Source organism: Acipenser ruthenus, chromosome 9 (genome assembly GCF_902713425.1).
Source record: "Acipenser ruthenus chromosome 9, fAciRut3.2 maternal haplotype, whole genome shotgun sequence".
NCBI classification, from domain to species: Eukaryota; Metazoa; Chordata; class Actinopteri; order Acipenseriformes; family Acipenseridae; genus Acipenser; species Acipenser ruthenus.
In genome coordinates, this window is record NC_081197.1 from 25,451,808 (window position 1) to 25,471,739 (window position 19,932).

Genomic DNA, 19,932 nt, shown 5'->3' on the forward strand with positions numbered 1-19,932 from the left:
CAGTACAGCTCTTGCAGTTGGATATTTGATCTCGAAAAAGGAATTGGCATTACGACAAAATATCCTTTTTCGCGAGAGTCTAATCTACTTTCAAATGTCCGTGACCTCTGACCTCTGCTAAAGATCAAATGCAAAACTTGCTTATAACTCCTTTGAGAGTGCAGATAGTGCCATGGTTACTATGGAACACATAGAGAAACCATACATACTCTACCAAAAATGTTCCTTGCCTGTGGCCTCTGACCTCTGCTTAAGGTCAAATGCAAAACTTGCTTATAACTCCTTCGAGAGTGCAGATCGAGTTATAGTTACTATGGAACACATATATAAGAACCCATATATGTTCTATCAAAAAATGCCCTTGCCTCTGACCTTTGACTTCTCCTTAAGTTCAAATGCAAAACTGACTTATAACTAGGAGTGCAGATAGGGCCATGGTGACTTTGGAACACATATAGGAAACCATATGGGTGCTATCCAAAAATTACTTTAACATTGACTGACCTGTGAAGTTTGTTACGTCAGTGAAGTTGCTGCGTCAAAAAAACATGGTGGCCACGAGCAAATCAAATTTCAGCATATTGTACTATTAAAATGGGATTTGTGGCATTCACCACCTATTTCCTTTAATATATTTGGGGATGAAACTCCAGATAACTGGTACAACACCAACTTTCAGCAGTCCACCTGAAAAAAAATACAAATAAAGTAAGTCAACTGTCAAGAGTAGACACATAACAGTAGATATGGAACAGCTAAATGAAATAGAAGAAAACAAAGATTGAAAAAACACTAAAAAAAACTGCAGCATGGGCTGTTAATGTACATAAAGACTGGTTTAAAGAAAAAAATATGGACATTCATTTTAAGGAAATAAGTCCAAATAAATCAAATCAACATAAGCAAATTTTATGCCAGTGCAAGAAGTTCAACTGGGGACCAGTATTCTGTCTCCAGTTTTATAACGCTGAGCTGGACTAAATAGATATTTTAACAGTAGAAGTTTTAATATCTCTGCTGACAGCGAGTTTAAAACCAACGAGAACGTATTCCTGTCAGTCATGAAAACTTTTAGAAAAGCAGGTAAAGACAAGGCCAGACGCCACCCCCTGAATTACTGGCCTGGATTTGAAGTGTCTGCGGGAAACTGAGGCACTGTCCCCTGCCACCGCGGTCAGATTGGTGTGTAAAGTCTGGTTCGATCGTCAACTTAATCTAGCACGACTTGGACACAAGGCTGTCCGACAATTAACATAAACATCTTTTGAGATCCGAAAGGATGAAAATGGACTTGAATATGTGTGCCTCGCATATAACGAGGACACAAACTCACCTGAAGATACGCGTCAGCATCCATAGCAGCTTCTCCCCTTACTTCCTCTGTGTCATTTGAAACTCCTCCCATCATCAGTGTGTGCTCAGTCCTCTAGTTTCTAGTGAGATATGCAGAAATTCACAATAAACGGACATTTTTAATAAGCAAACAATAAATTAAAGTAAATAAAATTGGGGACTATATTACACTGTGGATGTATACATAATAAAAGTTTCTGGTTTTGTCTTAATTTAAAATGTGTTTTAATTATTTAAATTATTTTTCATCCCCCAAATGACAGTTAGTCATGTTCTAAGCGGTATAAACCACTTCGGGCTGTGCGGTTCCGATGATATATACCACTTCTGGGGTGGTTAAAGGCTTATCACCACTCCAGGTGTGGCATATATAATGGGAACCGCACGGCCAGAAGTGGTTTATACCTTACACATACTAGTCATATTTTAGTAAAATACAGTGTGATCATATAGTTTTACATTAGAATAAAAACATTACACTAACCCTTTATTTATTTATTTATTTATTTATTTATTTATTTATGCAAACAAAACCATTCAATATCAGGATTACCCCATATAGAACACCCGATACAGTAAACATAGCTGAGACCCACGTTTCCAACATAAATTACAAATAGTGCTGGGGAGACCCATTCATCATTAACATAAAATACAAAATAAAAACATACCTGATGAACAACAAACTGTGTTTGGAACAGGCACTTCATACAGCAGTATTTCTCTGTCTCCTATTTATCGAAAGTAAGATGGATTAGCATACGAAACTCTCTCATAAGCAGTTATCATACTGTAGTTCAATGTATTTTCTCCATGTATGTTAAAAATCAGGACCCAACCGCATTGCTAGTTACAGGCCGCATACATGTGCATATATTTTATAATAATAAATAATAATTTCTAATTGCCTCAAGTTCACAAAAATGACTCAATACATGTTAACATCCTTATTCATGTTTACAGATGGTTTTTGAGGCATTAGGAACAATATTTCCAGAAAATAAAAATACTAAATCAGAGCAGAGAAAAAAAACAACTCACCCTCTTAGGCAATAGTAGAATTCCAACTAAAGCCCTAAAGCAGGTCATGCACTTCCCGCTGCAAATTAGGTAGTTGCCTGTTTCAGCCACAAGAGGTCTCCCTTTCCCCTCGAATAACCCAACAGCATATAATGGAATTTTAGTGAACTTCAACTCTGCTACATATGCTCTTTTGGTAAAAGTGCTAATAAAACATTTATTTTTCACACAATTTGCTTCATTTTTATGTTTATTTCATATTGACGTTCAGTGGTACAGTGTTTCATTTTTTTTTTTGAGCCATCTATAATTAACATGAATTTTGTGGAATTTCTTTTTTTCTTTTTTTTTTTTTTACATATATTCTCATCTCAACCACAAATAGTGGTAGTATAGTATGCCTGATCCTACTGCAACTTACATAATATAAAAGGACATTTTGTGGCCTTTCATTTGATATAAGTTACATGCATGCAACACAAACTATCCAATAGGTACACATAAATAAATGAAAACTGTGAAAAACAGGCAGACATAGGGTTGACTGTAAATTTAAGACATTACTTAATTTACTCCATAGCATCAAAACTTTAATGGGGTGCAACACCATTCTTTTGCGAGTTTGTATGTAGAAGCTATGTACTATTATATCACAGCCTGCTGTACTGTTGATTCTGGGATCAATAAGCTACTAACAACCAAACGTGCAAGGTGGGTCGAATGGCCTCCTCTCGTTTGTAAACTTTCTTATGTTCTTATATTCTTATTACTAAGGCTGTAAGTATTTTTATTATTATTTTTATTTTAGTAAATCTAACACATTGTCTAGTTTGGTTGGTAATAGTTTACTGATCCCAGAATCTCATCAAGCAGCTTCTTAAGAACATAAGAATGTTTTCGTCCCTTTTAAATGCTCTGTAAAGTGCCTTTTTTTTAATTGATCTATCAAACCATTTTGGCCATTTTGTTTTAGATTTAGATTTGTCTACCTTTGTGATGAATTGTTTTGTGCCTCTAGTACTACATTTTTAAAAAATAGCCATCCTTTTTCTGTGGATGTTTTCTCTATTTTACTCCAATCTGCTTCTGTTAGTCTCTGTTTCATACCTACATAGTTTGCTTTTCTAAAATTGTAAACCTTAGCTTTAGTCATTACTTTTGGGGTTTTAAAAATCATTTCAAATGAGACCATGTTGTGGTCTGAGTTTGCCAGTGGCTCTCTGACCTCTGTTTTAGTTATTCTGTCTTCGCTATTTGAAAAGACTAAATCAAGGTATGCCTCTCCTCTAGTCGGTGCCTTGACAAATTGCCTTAGGAAGCAGTCATTTGTCATTTCCACCATTTCAGTTTTGTCCGTCGTGCTCCCCACCGGGTTTTCCCATTTTATATGGGGAAAGTTGAAATCCCCCATTAGTATGGTTTCTCCTTTTCTACACACATTTCTAATGTCATTGTATAACAGATTATTTTGCTTGGTGTCTGAATTTGGCGGTCTATAGCATGCTCCTATTAATATGCCCTTTGAATTTTTGTCCATTATTCTGACCCATATTGATTTGGCGTTGTTTTCTTTGTCCAGATTTAACACCTGGGCTTCAAGACTATTTCTTATGTATAGCGCTACCCCTCCGCCTCTTCTGTCCTGCCTGTCTTTCCTATACAGTGTATACCCACTAATATTATATTCGTCTCCATCACTCTCAGACAACCAAGTTTCTGTAATACCTATAACATCGTAGTTACTTGTTAGTGCAGTAGCTTCAAGTTCTAACATTTTGTTTCTGAGACTTCTAGCATTAAGATAAATACATTTAATAGCTGCCTTACCTGAGTTGTTGCCTTTGTTTTGATGTGGTCTTCCTTCTGTTTTTTTTGTTTTCTCCCCACTTCCTTTCTCGTTTAAATGCTTCTGAACCTCCTGAAGGATCCTTTCTCGTCTTGTAACGAGGTGACCAGAACTGAACACAATATTCTAGATGAGGTGTTACTAATGCATTGTAAAGTTTTAACATTACTTCCCTTTATTTGACAAGTAGGCTGTGTGGTCCAGTGGTTAAAGAAAAGGGCTTGTAACCAGGAGGTCCCTGGTTCAAATCCCCCCTCAGCCACTGACTCATTGTGCAACCCTGAGCAAGTCACTTAACCTCCTTGTGCGCCGTCTTTCGGGTGAGACGTAATTGTAAGTGACTCTGCAGCTGATGCATAGTTCACACACCCTAGTCTCTGTAAGTCGCCTTGGGTAAAGGTGTCTGCTAAATAAACAAATAATAATAATAATAATAATAAATGCTTGTTGACCTCCTCAAGGATCCTTTGTCCTAGTAGATTGGTTCCCTTTTTTTTTTTTTTTTTTTTTTTTTAAGTGCAGTCCGTCCTGCCTATATATATAGTCCTTGTTGTAGAATGTGCTCCAATGTTCAAGAAAGGTGAAGCCTTCCTGTGTGCACCACAATTTCAGCCATGCATTTTGATTTTGTATTTCCAGCTGTCCATATGGTCCTTTGCAAGGTGCCGGCAGTATCCCAGAAAATACCACAGTTTTGGTCTTGTCTTTTAATTTCCTTCCTAGCTCTCTGAATTTGTTTTACAGGGATCTTGGCCTGTTTCTTCCAGTGTTGTTTGTACCGATGTGGACTGCTACTACCGGGTCATCTCCTGTTCGTTCTAGGAGCCTGTCCACATTCTCAGTGATGTGCGTGACAGAGGCTCCTGGAAGGCAGCACGGTGTTGTAGTAAGGGGGTCCAAACTGCAAACTGAACTTGCTGTGTTTCTCAATATGGAGTCCCCAACAATCATGACCTCCCTTCTTTTTGCTGCCTGGCCAGCACTGTTTATAGGGTCCTGGATGTTGTTCCTTTCATTCTCTTGATGTAGGTTTTGGTCATCTAAATTTTGAAGTGGCGCAAATCTGTTGGATGTTTGGATTTCTGGTGGTTGTGTTTGACGAAGTTTCTTTTTTTCCCTGCTTCTGCCTATCTGAACCCAGCTGTTTTGACCCTCTTCCATCTCCCTGGTGGCTTTCAGTCTGCTAGGGGTGCAGACTTCCATGAATTATGGGTGTGCCAGCTCCTCAAGCTCCTGTTGCTGTCTCATTTTCTGCAGCTCCATTTCTAACACAGTTACACATTTAAGCAAGTCTTGGATCGTGTGGCACTTTACACACACTTGGTTGAGCTCTGTTGGGTTTTCTCGGATTTCCCACATCACACAGTTGTCGCAGATTACTGGCTTGAAGACCATGGTAAATTAATTTTGTTAGTTTAGTTTAGTTTAGCTTCTGCAGCTGTCAACCTGCGCTCCAAACTGCTTCTAACTGCTCTTTACTTTTCCACAACTGTACTTCTCCCACGCTGTCGCATCCACACGCTGTCGCAGTGAAAATTCTCAGTAACGGTCTCTGTAATATTAACAATATTGTGTGAAATTCAGCTATTATTATACCTCTTACCCTAGCATATTTATGTCCCGCCACTGCTCACTAATGATTTGTCAGCTGCAAAACCAGGGCAGGTCTTTGACTTTCCCATTGGTTAAACTCACAAGACCTTCAAGTGAAATGGAGAATACCTTCAACGGTGTATGTCCCGCCTCTGCACACTCATGATTGGACCCCTGCATAATGGGGCAGATCTTTGACTCTCCCATGGGTTAAACCTACTCAAGACCTTCAACTGTTTGGCCCGCCTCCGTTCACTTATGATTGGACTGCCGCAGAGAAAATGCAGATCTTCCATTGGTTGATTTTATTTTATATAAAAAAAATAAAATTGTGCATGACTTAAATTGAAAAAAAAAAAAAACTCTTTAGTTGATTAACCTTTTGCGGTCCATTTATTCAGCGCGCGTCAGGTCTAATTTATTTTCACACAAGCTGTTTATTTTACACGCACTGTCTAAAAGTAATTTTATTCACAGCAAAAGAGGTTTAAAATGCACTGCATATCAACATGTACTGCATCTCCAGCTCTACCCCACCCCTTGTTCGCTGTATTTATCACATATCTCTTCATTGTCGCGCATACTGATAAATAAACTGTATCGTGCAATATTCGCCCATTCTTCTTGGCAAAATTGTTGAAGCTCTGTCAAGTTGGATAGGGAACGTTGGTGGACAGCAATCTTCAAATCTTGCCACAGATTTTCAATCGGATTCAAGTCCAGGCTTTGACTGGGCCACTGTAGGACATTCACTTTGGACAGTCGCTTTGGCTTTGACACTGTTGATCACTCTATTCTACTATCCTCTCTCGCTGACCTGGGAATCTCTGGCACTGCTCTGGCCTGGTTCTCCTCCTACCTTTCAAACCGCACTTACCAGGTAACCTGGCATGGAGCAACCTCCATACCTCGCCCTCTCTCAACAGGAGTCCCCCAAGGGTCAGTCTTGGGGCCTCTCCTGTTCTCTCTCTCTACACCCGCTCCCTGGGCCCCCTCATCGCATCCTATGGTTTCCATACCATTTCTATGCTGATTGTGCTCAGATTTTCCTCTCCTCCCCCCCCCCCCCCCCCGACTCCAGCATCCCCTCCCGTATCTCTACCTGTCTGTCTGCTATCTCCTCCAGGATGCACTCGCATCACCTCAAACTCAACCTCTCTAAATCAGACCTCCTTTTCTTTCCCTCCTCCTCCTCCCCCTCCTCTGATCTCTCTATCTCCATTCCTCTGGAATCTACCACGCTCTCTCCCTCCTCCTCAGCCAAGAACCTCGGAGTCACCCTGCTTCTCGTATTCCCAGCACATCTCCATCTGGCACGCACTTGCTGATTTTCTTCCTGAGCAACATACGAAGAATCCGACCCTTCCTCACCAACTATGCCACCCAGCTCCTTGTCCAGGCCCTGGTACTCTCCCGCCTAGACTACTGCAACTCCCTCCTGGCTGGCCTCCCTGCATCCGCCACCCGTCCGCTCCAGCTCATCCAGAACTCTGCTGCTCGCCTGGTGTTCTCTCTGCCTCGCTTCTCCCACGCAACTCCACTGCTCCGCTCACTCCACTGGCTCCCGGTCACCGCTCGCATCCAGTTCAAGACTCTTGTACTCGCCTACAGATGCCTTGACCAGACTGGACCCAGCTACCTCCAGACCCTCATGTCTCCCTACACCCCCACTCGACCTCTCCGCTCCTCCTGCACTAGAAGACTGGCTGTACCTCCTCTACGCTCCCCTGCCTCCAGAGCCCGCTCCTTTTCCACCCTCGCCCCGCAGTGGTGGAATGACCTTCCTGCAGATGTCAGGACTGCGTAGTCCCTGACCACCTTCCGGCGCCTCCTCAAGACTCACCTCTTCAGACAGCACCTGTAGAACTCCTCTTTTCCCTCTGAACACTTTATCACTCTTCTTTAATGCACTTTACTTGCACTTATCTGCTCCCTATTTTACTGCATTTAATCCTATACTTTAGAGTACTGTACTGTAATCAACCACAAGTGTTATTCAATCTGTAGTATTTTGCATTTAATCGTATCCTGATGTAACTATCACTGACACTGTTATCTGCTCTGATATTGATTTGTATTTTGTAATATACTTGTACTTACTAGAACTGAAGTCATTGTATTTTATCTTGCTCTTAATTGTATTAATAATTATACTGTGATTCTTGAAATGTATTTTTTGTTTATGACTGTAAGTCACCCTGGATAAGGGCGTCTGCTAAGAAATAAATAATAATAATAATTAATTTAGCTCCATCCATTTTGCCCTCTACCCTGACAAGCTTCCCAGTCCCTGCCAATGAAAAGCATCCCCATAGCATGATGCTGCCACCACCATGCTTCACAGTAGGGATGGTGTTACCTAAGCAGGATTTTACATGGGCTTAAGATCGGATTGTAACATTGACTTGGCTAGAGGCCTGCAAAATATTACACCTTGTTTCCTCTCACCTCCCCCTGCAGGTATAGTTGTCTCCTCCTCAGTGAGAACCCCAGATGGGATCTGCTCTGCCAGCTGCCTCAGTTCCTCTTCCTCCTCCAATGACAGCCCAAAGCTAGCAAGAGGAGGCCACGTTGTCCATCAGGCCTCACAGGCTAACCAAGCTGCTACCAGGATGAGCCCTCCATTTGCCAACACGCAGTCTGCCACACCTCTGTTGCAGGTCCAAGGCTGCCTAGGAGGCACAAACCGGCTGTCTGTCAGTTTCCAAGAGGGCAGAAGAGCCTCAGACACCTCACTGACCCAAGGTAGGTACTAAGAAGGTGTAGATTTGTTTTATGATGTTCTGATAAAAAATATATTTTATATATAGGGTATTTCATCGTCTAATTTGTGCATCTTGGATATCTAGGTCTAAAGGCATTCCGTCAGCAGTTGCGGAAAAACAGTAGGACGAAGGGCCTCCTAGGGCTCAACAAGATCAAGGGCCTTGCCCGGCAGATGTGCCAGTTTCAATCATTCAGATCTGGAAGGAATAGCTTTAGTCCCTTTTTACACCCTCAACTGGACACCACTGCAGGCTTCTGCAGCACAGGGAGTGGCAGGGACAAGATAATACTGGAGGAATTGTTGCATCAGCAGAGGTAAGAACACTTAAAGGCAACTCAACTAAATGGGTTCTAGGCAATAAGGGCAAAGCATTACAACTGCATTCATTTCCAGACCCAATAGCTAACCCATCTGGAATTCTGAAATACTGTATGTCTGGTGGTTATAGAAAGTCTACACCCCCTTTCAAAATTGTCACCTTTTGTTGCCTTATAGCCTGGAATTAAAATGTGTTAACGTTGTTGTTGTTGTTTTTTTCATTTATCTACACATCTTACCCTACAACTTCCAAGTGAAAAAAATATTCTAGAAATTTGTAGAAAATTAATTAAAAATAAAAAACTGAAATTAGCAATCCTAAATTAGCTCAGGTGTAACCAGTCGCCTTCAAAATCACACACCAAGTTAAGTGGCCTCCACCTGTGTTAAATTGTAGTGTTTCACATAATTTCAGGATAAATTCAGCAGTTCCTGTAGGTTCCCTCTGCTGGGTAGTGCATTTCAAAGCAAAGACTCAACCAGAGCACCAAGGCGCTTTCAAAAGAACTCCGGGACAAAGTTGTTGAAAGGCACAATTCAGGGGATGGGTATAAAAAAATATCAAAGGCCTTGAATATCCCTTGGAGCACAATCAAGACGATTATTAAGAAGTGGAAAGTGTATGGCACCACCAAGACCCTGCCTAGATCAGGCCGTCCCTCCAAACTGGATGACCGAGCAAGAAAGAGACTGATCAGAGAGCCTACCAAGAGGCCAATGGCAACTTTGCAAGAGCTACAGGCTTTTATGGTCAAGACTGGTCAAAGTGTGCATGTGACAACAATGTCCCAAGCACTCCACAAATCTAGCCTGTATGGTAGGGTGGCAAGAAGGAAGCCATTATTCAAGAATCCCACCTTGAATCCTGTTTTGAAGTATGCAGAAAAAACACTCGGGAGATTCTGTAGCCATGTGGCAAAAAGTTTTGTGGTCTCATGAAACTAAAATGGCCTAAATGCAAAGCGTTATGTTTGGCGCAAACCCAACACAGCGCATCACCCAAAGAACACCATCCCTACTGTGGAGCATGGTGGTGGCAGCATCATGTTATGGGGATGTTTCTCATCGGCAGGGACTGGGGCATTTGTCAGGATAGAAGGGAAAATGAATGGAGCAAAGTACAGAGAAGTCCTTGACGAAAACCTGCTGCCCTCTGCAAGAAAGCTGAAACTGGGATGGAAGTTCACCTTTCAGCATGACAAACAACCCAAAGCACACAGCCAATGCTACACTGGAGTGGCTAAGGAACAAAAAGGTCAATGTCCTTGAGTGACCCAGTCAGAGCCCGACCTAAATCCAATCGAAAATGTGTGGCATGACTTGAAGATTGCTGTCCATCAATGCTCCCCAAGATACTTGACAGATCTTAAACAGTTTTGTAAAGAAGCATGGTCAAATATTGCCAAATCCAGGTGTGCAAAGTTGGTAGAGACCTATCTCAACAGACTCAAAGCTGTAATTGCTGCCAAAGGTGCTTCCACCAAGTATTAACTCAGAGGGGTGGAGACTTATCCAATTATGATCTTTCAGTTTTGTATTTTCAATATATCATTTTTTTCTCAATAAAACCTTTTTCCCCCTTAACAGTGTGGAGTATGGTGTGTAGATAAGTGGGGGGGAAAAAATCCTCATTTAAATGCATGAAACTCTGAGGCACTGACACAACAAAATGTGAAAAAAGTTCAAGGGGGTGTAGACTTTCATAGGCACTGTATATTGTATTTTGTGTGTGCTGTAGATAATTGATACTGTGAACCCAAAGGCTTTATGGTAAATCTGATTCTTTTTTGATTTTGTGCAGAATGTTACAGCTTCAGCACCAACAGCCGACCCAGTTTGTCAGTCAGCACTCAGTCCCTCCCTCAGTCCTGTTGCCCCCTGCTGCCTATCTGCCTGAGAGCATGGTCAAGAAGAAAACCATCTCTTTATTAGCTGAGCTGCAGCGAGAGCATTCCTTTGAACTAGCCTGTGGAGCTGCTGGCTCTCAGATCCACAACCATCATCATCACCAACTGCAGCAGCAGCAGAAACAACAACAGGCATGCCTCCTGGAGGCCAGTGTCTCTTCAGTCTCCTCTACAGCCCACCTGCTGGAGACAAACTTGTATATCAATGGCAACAGAACTCAACAATGTTTCCAGTTTCAGTTGCCCAGCTGTGAACTGTCCCAGCTTGATGACTGTGAGATGGAAGGCCTAACAAGCGCCCAGCTTAACTACAATGTTCTGGTTAAATAAAAATACGGCAAGACTAAAGAAAAGCACAGTCATCATATTTATTCTTGGAATGAAAATAACTTCATGTAGCTTTCATAAAAATCAATAAAAGACCAAACTAAGAGTGGAGGTGTCATTTCCCCAGACACTGAGTTGGTTATGAAACTAGGTTGGAGTCATCTGCAAAAGGTTTGGCGCTTTTAATTATGTATCTAGCATGCACTTTAAATACTCAGAAATGGTGCATGCTGGAAATGAAGCCCAGAGATCCACATGCAATCTATTTTTCTGAGATACCCGATTGTACAGATTTAGGATTTAACCATCTTTCCAATCTGATCTAAATTTGGTAGGCCAGTTATATTCACAGATAGGAAATGTTTTCATTTAAACAGTTATTTTTGTACTAGACTTCTGTAAACATGCAGTATCACCAGCTTTAAATAACTTCTGTGAAATGTGCACATGGTGCTGAACTTCTAAAGCAGAAAAGCATTGGAATAACCAGTGCGTCTTTAGCCATTTAATAATGACTAAAACTGCATGTTAATAACAAACTGTGAATACCCCAATTGTTGCTATACAGTGTAATGGGATAGCTGATGTTTTATTAGTTTTCCAGCAACAGGGTGTTAATAATCATAATTACAGTGTGGTGGCCAGCTGAACCAGAGTTGTTCTGAGGTCAGGCAAAATGTATTGTTCCTAGAACCCATTTTTTATATTTCAAATTACTGATGCATTTGGTTAAAGTGTTTCCACCTTCAACCAATTACTTTATGGCACAGGTAACTGCACTTGGCAGTCATTCAGTTTTGTGTTCTGGTAAGATACAGTTTCTTACCAGAAATGGAGTCACCTGTGCTTTATGCACATTGGAAGTGTTTTACATAAATGAACCATTATTGCTTTTGAGATTAAACACAGCTGGACTGTTATTATGACACACAACTATTGCTTGTATCAAGTTGACAGGACAGGATAGACTGATAATCTGCATCTTGGTATACAGTAATTAATGCTCACAATATAGTTTGTTGGGAACCACATCTATGCAAGAAAAACATAAAATGACAATTTTAGAATGTCCAAAATGGGACTGCAAAAGAAGGGTACATTGAATGTCATTAAATGTTCCTTTTATTTACTTTGGATGGCCCTTAGTGTTACTGTCTGAACTGTCTATCCAGCCTTGGTAAATGTCCATAAATTGCTGAATTTAAATCCTCAATCTGATTATAAACATACCTGGCTGGAAAGATCAATGAAACAGTTTTAACATGACTGTCACTTTTGGAAATCATGATCCCAATCCCTACTTTAGCAAAGAGATTGCAGATTGTATTCCAACTGTGTTTTCTACACTAAATCCTATCCCCATATATCCCCCTTATATCAACCAGGTTTTAGTACCTTAGCTTTACTGTAGCTATTTATTAAGCTGTAGGCATTTTATTATTTAAAATCCTGTATCTTCCAAAAATTAACAATAGGCTTTGTGGCATGTGCAATAATCTATAATGAAGTACAGACCTTGTTGGTGCTGTTTTTGGTGTTCATTGAAAATCTTTTGTTAGCTAACATTTTTATATAGGAAACTGAAGTCCCACTGTTTTTTTTTTTTCAGGGTATTTACAGTTATAAAAAAATGTTAAAGCTGGCTAATAGTATTAGAAGAAGAAAGACAAAGCTACACCAAGTCTTTTAGCTTTTACCTGTAATGCCAGCTACACAGCTGGTATATGGGTCTAAAAACAGCAAGTATGATACAGAATGAACAGGCTACATTTTGTATGAGATGGAACACATATTCTGGGCTGGCAAGATGGCTATTCTACAAGATTGTTTTTTTGTGTTGGTCATGAAATTAGAAAGCTACACTTACCATACTTGACTGTACCCAAAAGCACAACCAAAAAGTGCCCATCTGTCTGCATATTGAGTGTAACAGTGTAGTATTGCTGCTAGTGAAATATGTTATCATTTATCAACCATTCTTTACAGAATGGACTTACAGAATGGAATTCTGTAGCTGAAAGTGCTACCCAAAACAATCTCATTAATAATCGATATTAAAAATGTAACGGACAGGTGGCTCCGCAAGATACATCACCAAATAATTTTAAACTAGGAATAGGTTCCTCCAGAACAAAATGAGGTTAATACCAAGTAAATTCCAGGTTCCGTAGACTGCACTAGCAAACCCCTGACATGTTGGGGATTATATAAAGACATTTTTTAGAGCGTTCTTTCTAGCAATGGATCATGGACTTGAGTTACACTTATTTTTCTTATTGTTTTACATGCTACTTAAACAAGAATGCACTTTATTATACCTTTTTTTAATAGAATGGATTTGGTAATTTAATAGAATAATATTTAAGACACTACAAGATTACAGTAAAAGACATTTTAGCTTTTCATTAATGTATCTAAGTACATTTGTACTAACTGGCATCTACATAACCATCTGAATTAGCAATATATAAAACAAGAAATCTCTAAATTAAAAAGATGCTAAATTGTTGGTTATAGCAGAAACCATACCTATTTTAGATACACATTTTTGAGGTTTCATGGTACAGTGTTACAGATCTATGACTTATGAAATTGTTTTGTTGTACTATTACCGTATGGAGCGTTTTTTTTAATTATGTTAGATGACACCTGTGTTTTGATTTTATTTTATGTTGGTATTTATTGAAATAAAATCTGGTTTCTAACAGTGTGTCTGGGTCATGTTTCAGTTGAGGTTGAAGGGTAAGGAAGTGGTTTGTTTTACTTTTCACAAGCAAGTGTTTTCAATAAGATCTAATTTGTCTACAGAAAAACTAAAAAGTGAACGATTTTTTTTACCTTTACTTTTTGTGAATCATTCGGAGGGGGTCTTCTGTTGGTCCCATTGTTTCTGGTGATGATTTACAAAGATTTTTACTCCAAAAGTAATACAAAAATATAAACTTTAAAGTTACAAAATTACGAAAATAAACAACCTAACTTACTTAAACTGGGTAGATTTAAATATTTATCATTATTTCTACATTTGTAACTTAAGAGATGTTTTTCTCCTTGTAGTTAAGAGTTCTGTAAATAAATATATTTATGTTTAATTCAGTTAATAATTTCTTTGGTTGGACCAAGACAAGTGACTAGAACTGGGGTAGTAACATTTGATTATTTCACTGTAATCCTAAATATTAAAAAAAAAAAAAAAAAAAAGATTTCAGACTACTTTACAATATAGCAATATGCAATGTTTAATAAGGCAACCAAAAAGTGGTTTATTAACAAGAATGATCTCTTCCACAGCGGCAACAAGGCAATATATTGTGTAGGTATCAGTTTCTAGACACAGCTAAAATGTATATAAACTACATGGCCTCAAGGTTACAATGGAAATGCATTTATTTAATAAAATATAAAATCCATACATTTGTATAAGATATGCTTTGTTCTCTTTTGCATCTGCAGGTAGCAGACAGACAGGTTAGGTAGGGCACATGAGTGCAAGAAGATAGAAGGAGAATAACAGGGTGTTAAAAAAAAAAAACCCCAAAACATTAACTGAAGATATCAAACTGAGCACCAGAGGACAAAGGCAGCAGCCTGCATTTATTACTTTCTTTCAATTTGTTTGGACATCATCTTCAAGTCTTGATCTCCCCCACTATCTCCAAAAATACTGATGTTGATTTTTAGAAAGGGCCTATCACAGTGAACAAAAATGTCAGACAATTCAAGATACAAAGTACTCTGAGCCCATTTTAAAATCATAAATTAATTACAGGCATAGGACTTGATACAGGGGGTACAGCACTGTATGGGCTATTTCAGTTCACAGTAACTGTATCTGAGTGATGGTGGAAGACAGCAGTGGTATAAGTTGTCCCTGTTGCTAGGCTGTTGGTTTGATTCAGTTCCACTGTGTACTCACTTCTGACAGAGATAATGGTAAGCCTTTTAACTTACATTGCTTAGTGGCAGGTTTGAGTTAGTTTTCTAGATTATTCCAGTCAGACAAAGGGCTAGAGTAGGGGATAACTTAAGGTCTGTTCTGTTTCATTACTGGAATACAACAAACACGACAGATATTAGCATAATGGTATGTTTAGAGCAACAGAATTGTGGTAGAGCTGCTGGCTGAAGCTAGGTTATCGTGGCTTGCATTGGGTGCAGTAGTAAGTTAAGGCAGCAGTGGTTTGCGCAGGGTTCATCAATGCTGCCAGTTACTTGTCCTGCATCTTCTCCAGAATGGGGACGATCATATCGAATTTGGGCCGCTTGGCTGGGTCCTCGTTCATGCAGATCTTCATCAACTTACTAATGTGGGGCGAGATGCCGGGGGGGATGGTAGGCCTCAGACCCTCAAGAGCAACCTGACAACAACAAACAGCAAATAAGTGGAGATCAAACCCAAAGTCGCACAGGCACACAATTACTATTGTTGTCTATTAACAGCAATTTTAAGCTACATTCAAAATGTACTTATAATCCTATTTTAAAAATGGCCAAAATGTTATCTTAACAGGACCTCCAAATATCTAAAGAACCGTATTTACTCGATTTTAAGTCACCCCTGAATTCGAGTCGCACCCACAAATGTGAAGACCAGCACGGAACGCTGAATTGGAGTAAGTCACCTACTATATTACAAATACAAATGGGAAGAGAATATGTACAGTACTTACAATATTGCTACCAGTTATTACATATACAGTTACAGTGTTGATCACACATACATTACACTACAGCCCAAACCAAATAACATAACCTGCCATCTAGGTGTCGACCTAATCAGGGAGCGCTGCTGCTGAACTCTGTGTGGAAGCTCCGTGGAGACGGGTGAATCAACACCCAGCAATAGTCCTGAAGCTCTCTATACTTTAACAGTCTCTGAGACCTGCGGCACCCATGGTGGCATTTTTACATTCAGATCAAAAATGTTTTGTGCGGAGGGAGTATGAACTGATTTAATATTTTGATGTATGGGGATTAGAACTAGAATAAAACCTAACAAAAGATGGGCTCGCCAATGTTGTTAAAAAGGCTGGAAAGGGCCATCAACTGCCAGGAGTGGACAGAGTTTTAACTCATACTGAATGATATTTGGAAAAAATAAACACATTAATTACCGTACTGCAATGTGCATATTTTTAAAGCTAGTTCCAGTACATTACACTACAGCCCACTATTTACTTTTTTTTTCCCAGTCACTTCGGCACAGTCCCAAAGCAGCAGCTTGCTCCTCACACCCCACACCTTCTCATTCTCGCACCGCTACCAATGCACTGCCATAGGATGCAAGTATCCTGAATGAAACACAATTTAACCGTGAAGCCAAGTTGTTCCCACCAAATCTGAACTTTTGTTTCGGCCAAGTGCGACTTAAAATTTTGAGTAGTAAAAAAAAAAAAAAAGCTTACATCATGTGTGCAACACAGTAATTACTTTTGCAACAGGTTTCATACGCTTTTTAAACATCAAAATTCCATACTTTTTCCAGAGTTCCATTTGTTTTTCCCAGACTTGTGTTTTAGTTAGTTTCTACTAGTTTTTTGATAGTTATCCACATAGGCGGCCTACCGCAGAGCATTATATCTTTTTGATCCAGAGCAGAAGTTGCTCCTGGTTTTCTAAAAAGTATTTGTCAGAATCTGGAGCTGCATATATATCAAGAGACAATGCAGGTATGCAAAAGAGAAGGAAGATACCATCTAAGAAATGCCCAATATTTGAGAACTATGTTGCATTATTTACAAAGAGAATATAAAAAGTTGTATACTGCAAGTATACTTGTGCCAAAATAGGATAGTATAATGGTACCAATAGTATACTAAAACCAGAACATTTTGGCACAAGTATACTTGCAGTATACTACTTTTTTGTAAGGCATGATATTGGATTCTGACCCAAACTTCTTTATACCCTCTGTTAAATGTTGAACACTGTGGGAGGAGAAAAATAACAAAAATGAAACAACAAATGTGCCAGTGTCGTATATTAAACATACAAGTCAAATACTAAATACAGTACAACCTCGCTATAACAACCCTGTTTGGGTCCAAAGCCTTTTGTTCACTATAGTAAAAGGACAACCCAAAACGAACAAGCTGCTGGAGTAAGTTAAGGAAGTCACCTTGGATAAAGGCATTAGCTAGATTATTAATAATATTAGTACTGTTTTTATTCTTTGATTTTCTTTATTATTACAGTATGTGTCACTAATACCACTAATAATAATAATAATAATAATAATAATAATAATAATAATAATAATAATAATATTAGCAATGAGATTGTGAATAAAAGTAGAATTACAAGTACAGTACCTATTTGTGGCGTGCTGCATGCGGTATTCTGCCTATATCCTATTCGTAGAAGAACACATTAGAATGTGTATTACATATATCAGAATGGATATAGCATATATCAGAATGGGTATAACATATATCAGAATGGATATAGCACATCAGAATGGGTATAACATATATCAGAATGGATATAGCATATATCAGCATGGGTATAACATATATCAGAATGGATATAGCACATCAGAATGGGTATAACATATATCAGAATGGATATAGCACATCAGAATGGGTATAACATATATCAGAATGGATATAGCATATATCAGCATGGGTATAACATATATCAGAATGGATATAGCACATATCAGAATGGGTATAACATATATCAAACTTGTGTGGATATACAGCAAACTGGATACATCAAACTTTTTTTTTTTTTTTTAAGAATTGACACGTGACACAGCAACAAATGAATGTGCTTCTGTGACCGTCATTTCATAATTATCTTCAGTAATGGCAGAGTCCGCGAAATCTGTAATTGATTTAGTCGACAAACTGGCAGGTGATAGGAGCCATGTAATGATTAATACATGATGTATAAACGTACCATGGATATTTTATATATATATATATATATATATATATATATATATATATATATATATACAATTAAAGGGGTCGGAAAAGTGAAGTGCAGCGGCGAAGGTAATCCTATCATGGTGTTTATTAATGTTATGTTTTGCTGTTTTCTTTTCTGTTTGCCGATTAACACATGTGTAGCATCAAATCGATATTAAGGAGTTTTTACTTTCTTTGAATTCGTGTTTGAGACGCCTAGAGCAAGCGGAACTTCGTAGAGACATAATACTGATGGAGGTTTTGTTTCTTAAACTAGAGAGTCATCTCGAAATTATAGCAGCAATTCTTATTTCTTTTTTCTACACTGATAATCAACATCCAACTTTGAATTCCATCTTTGAACAAATTCACACAAATCTGAAATGTGCAGTTGAATCTTTACGCATTAATATTGACTCTATGCAAGTAAATACTTGCGACTCTACCTACAGAACCGTGGCAGCGAGACAAGGACACGTGGGAATACCAAGGTAAAAAGTACAGCTTTCTTTACAAGGAAATGCACACATATATGAATGTACTTATTTAAACAATGAAATGCTGTGGAGTTACATGTTGACAATGCCCGGTATTCGTGTTTAGGGTAACCGGGACATTTCAAAAAGTTTTTTTTTTTTTTTTTTTTTTTTTTAACTCTTTATAATTCTATCGTGTTCAGAATTCACATACACTTTTTGAATAGTACACGCCATTATATAAATACGAATGTATTGGGATGGGAAAATATAAATATATCCATCGGCATCATTTTTAAGATTAGGGCCAATGTGCACTTGCCCTTACCCTTACACTTTACTATGATTTAGACCAGCGTGTGGTAGGTTTTGTCCCTGCCCCGATTTGTATTGTCTCAAAATTGCTTTTTTTTTTTAATCCGAATGTATTTCCTCACAAATCTATCTTTTGTAGACATATCACTCTAATATGAACACTACTTATTTCTGTAAAACATAAAAATACTCTTATAGGCTACAGGTTTTCTTGTAATACATCACGTAGGTGTAATAAGGACGTATGTATTAAGATAAGTATGTTTGTTATCTTTCCTGTATGAATGCCTAAGTAGACCTGCCTATACAGGCTACATACAAATTATCCATACACTTTGATCTTAATGGCCATGTGTTATACTGCCACACTAACATTAGTACAGCGACCCGCTAACAATATTTAATTCCTATTTTGTGTTTAGATTTTCAATCAGAAGTAACCAGATCGATTTTCTTCGGAAAATGGGATTTTCATGGAAAGCAATTGCAAAATGCCTGGGAGTCTCCGTTTCTACTGTGTATCGCAGAAGAAAAGAAATGTGAATGGATACCTCCCATCACAACAGATTTTCTGACATGAGTAATCACATTCTTGATGATGAAATACAGCACGTTTTGTCTCTTACTCCCAATGCTGGAGAAAGCTATGTCAGGGGCAGTCTTGTGCAGAGAGGAGTGAGAGTGCAAAGGTGGAGGGTTCTGGAGCGGCTTTCTATTTTAGATCCAGATGGAAGAGCTGTAAGAAAACGAAGAGCAATTAGACGCAGAGTTTCCAATGTGCCCGGGCCAAATCACTTATGGTATGCATATTCTTTTTAAACCATTTCCTGACATTGTCTCGCCCTAATATGTCATATAGAAAGCTTGCTGCTCGCAGGAGTTTAATCAAATATTACCAAACAAGATATGTAACACAACCTGTGCTGCATAGTTATTTAAATTCATATCTTTTTATGTAGATTATTTATTTTGGCCCACCTCTGCAAGCTTGTATGTGATAAAAGACCACCTAATGGTCAAGGACAGGTTAAAAATGCCACAAATATCTGCGTAGACGTACAGTAGTTTACATGTAAGAAGTTTGTTACTGACTACCTTA

At 38.8% G+C, this 19,932-nt stretch overlaps 1 protein-coding gene across 3 annotated transcripts in view; it reads left to right on the forward strand.

Moving 5' to 3' along the window:
* sik1 (salt-inducible kinase 1) overlaps nt 1-14,078 on the forward strand; it is a 31,876-nt gene extending 17,798 nt beyond the window's left edge. For 2 of the 3 annotated variants that reach the window (XM_034009082.3, XM_034009080.3), the window contains exons 11-13: nt 8,273-8,557; nt 8,662-8,893; nt 10,699-14,077. In XM_034009082.3, coding sequence (XP_033864973.3) covers nt 8,273-8,557; nt 8,662-8,893; nt 10,699-11,134 — 953 coding nt within the window. In that variant the 3' untranslated portion in view covers nt 11,135-14,077. Of the gene's footprint in view, nt 1-8,272; nt 8,558-8,661; nt 8,894-10,698 lie in introns of all 3 variants that reach the window. The other variant, XM_034009083.3, reaches the window with a different exon arrangement.
* The last annotated feature ends 5,854 nt before the right edge of the window (nt 14,079-19,932 follow it).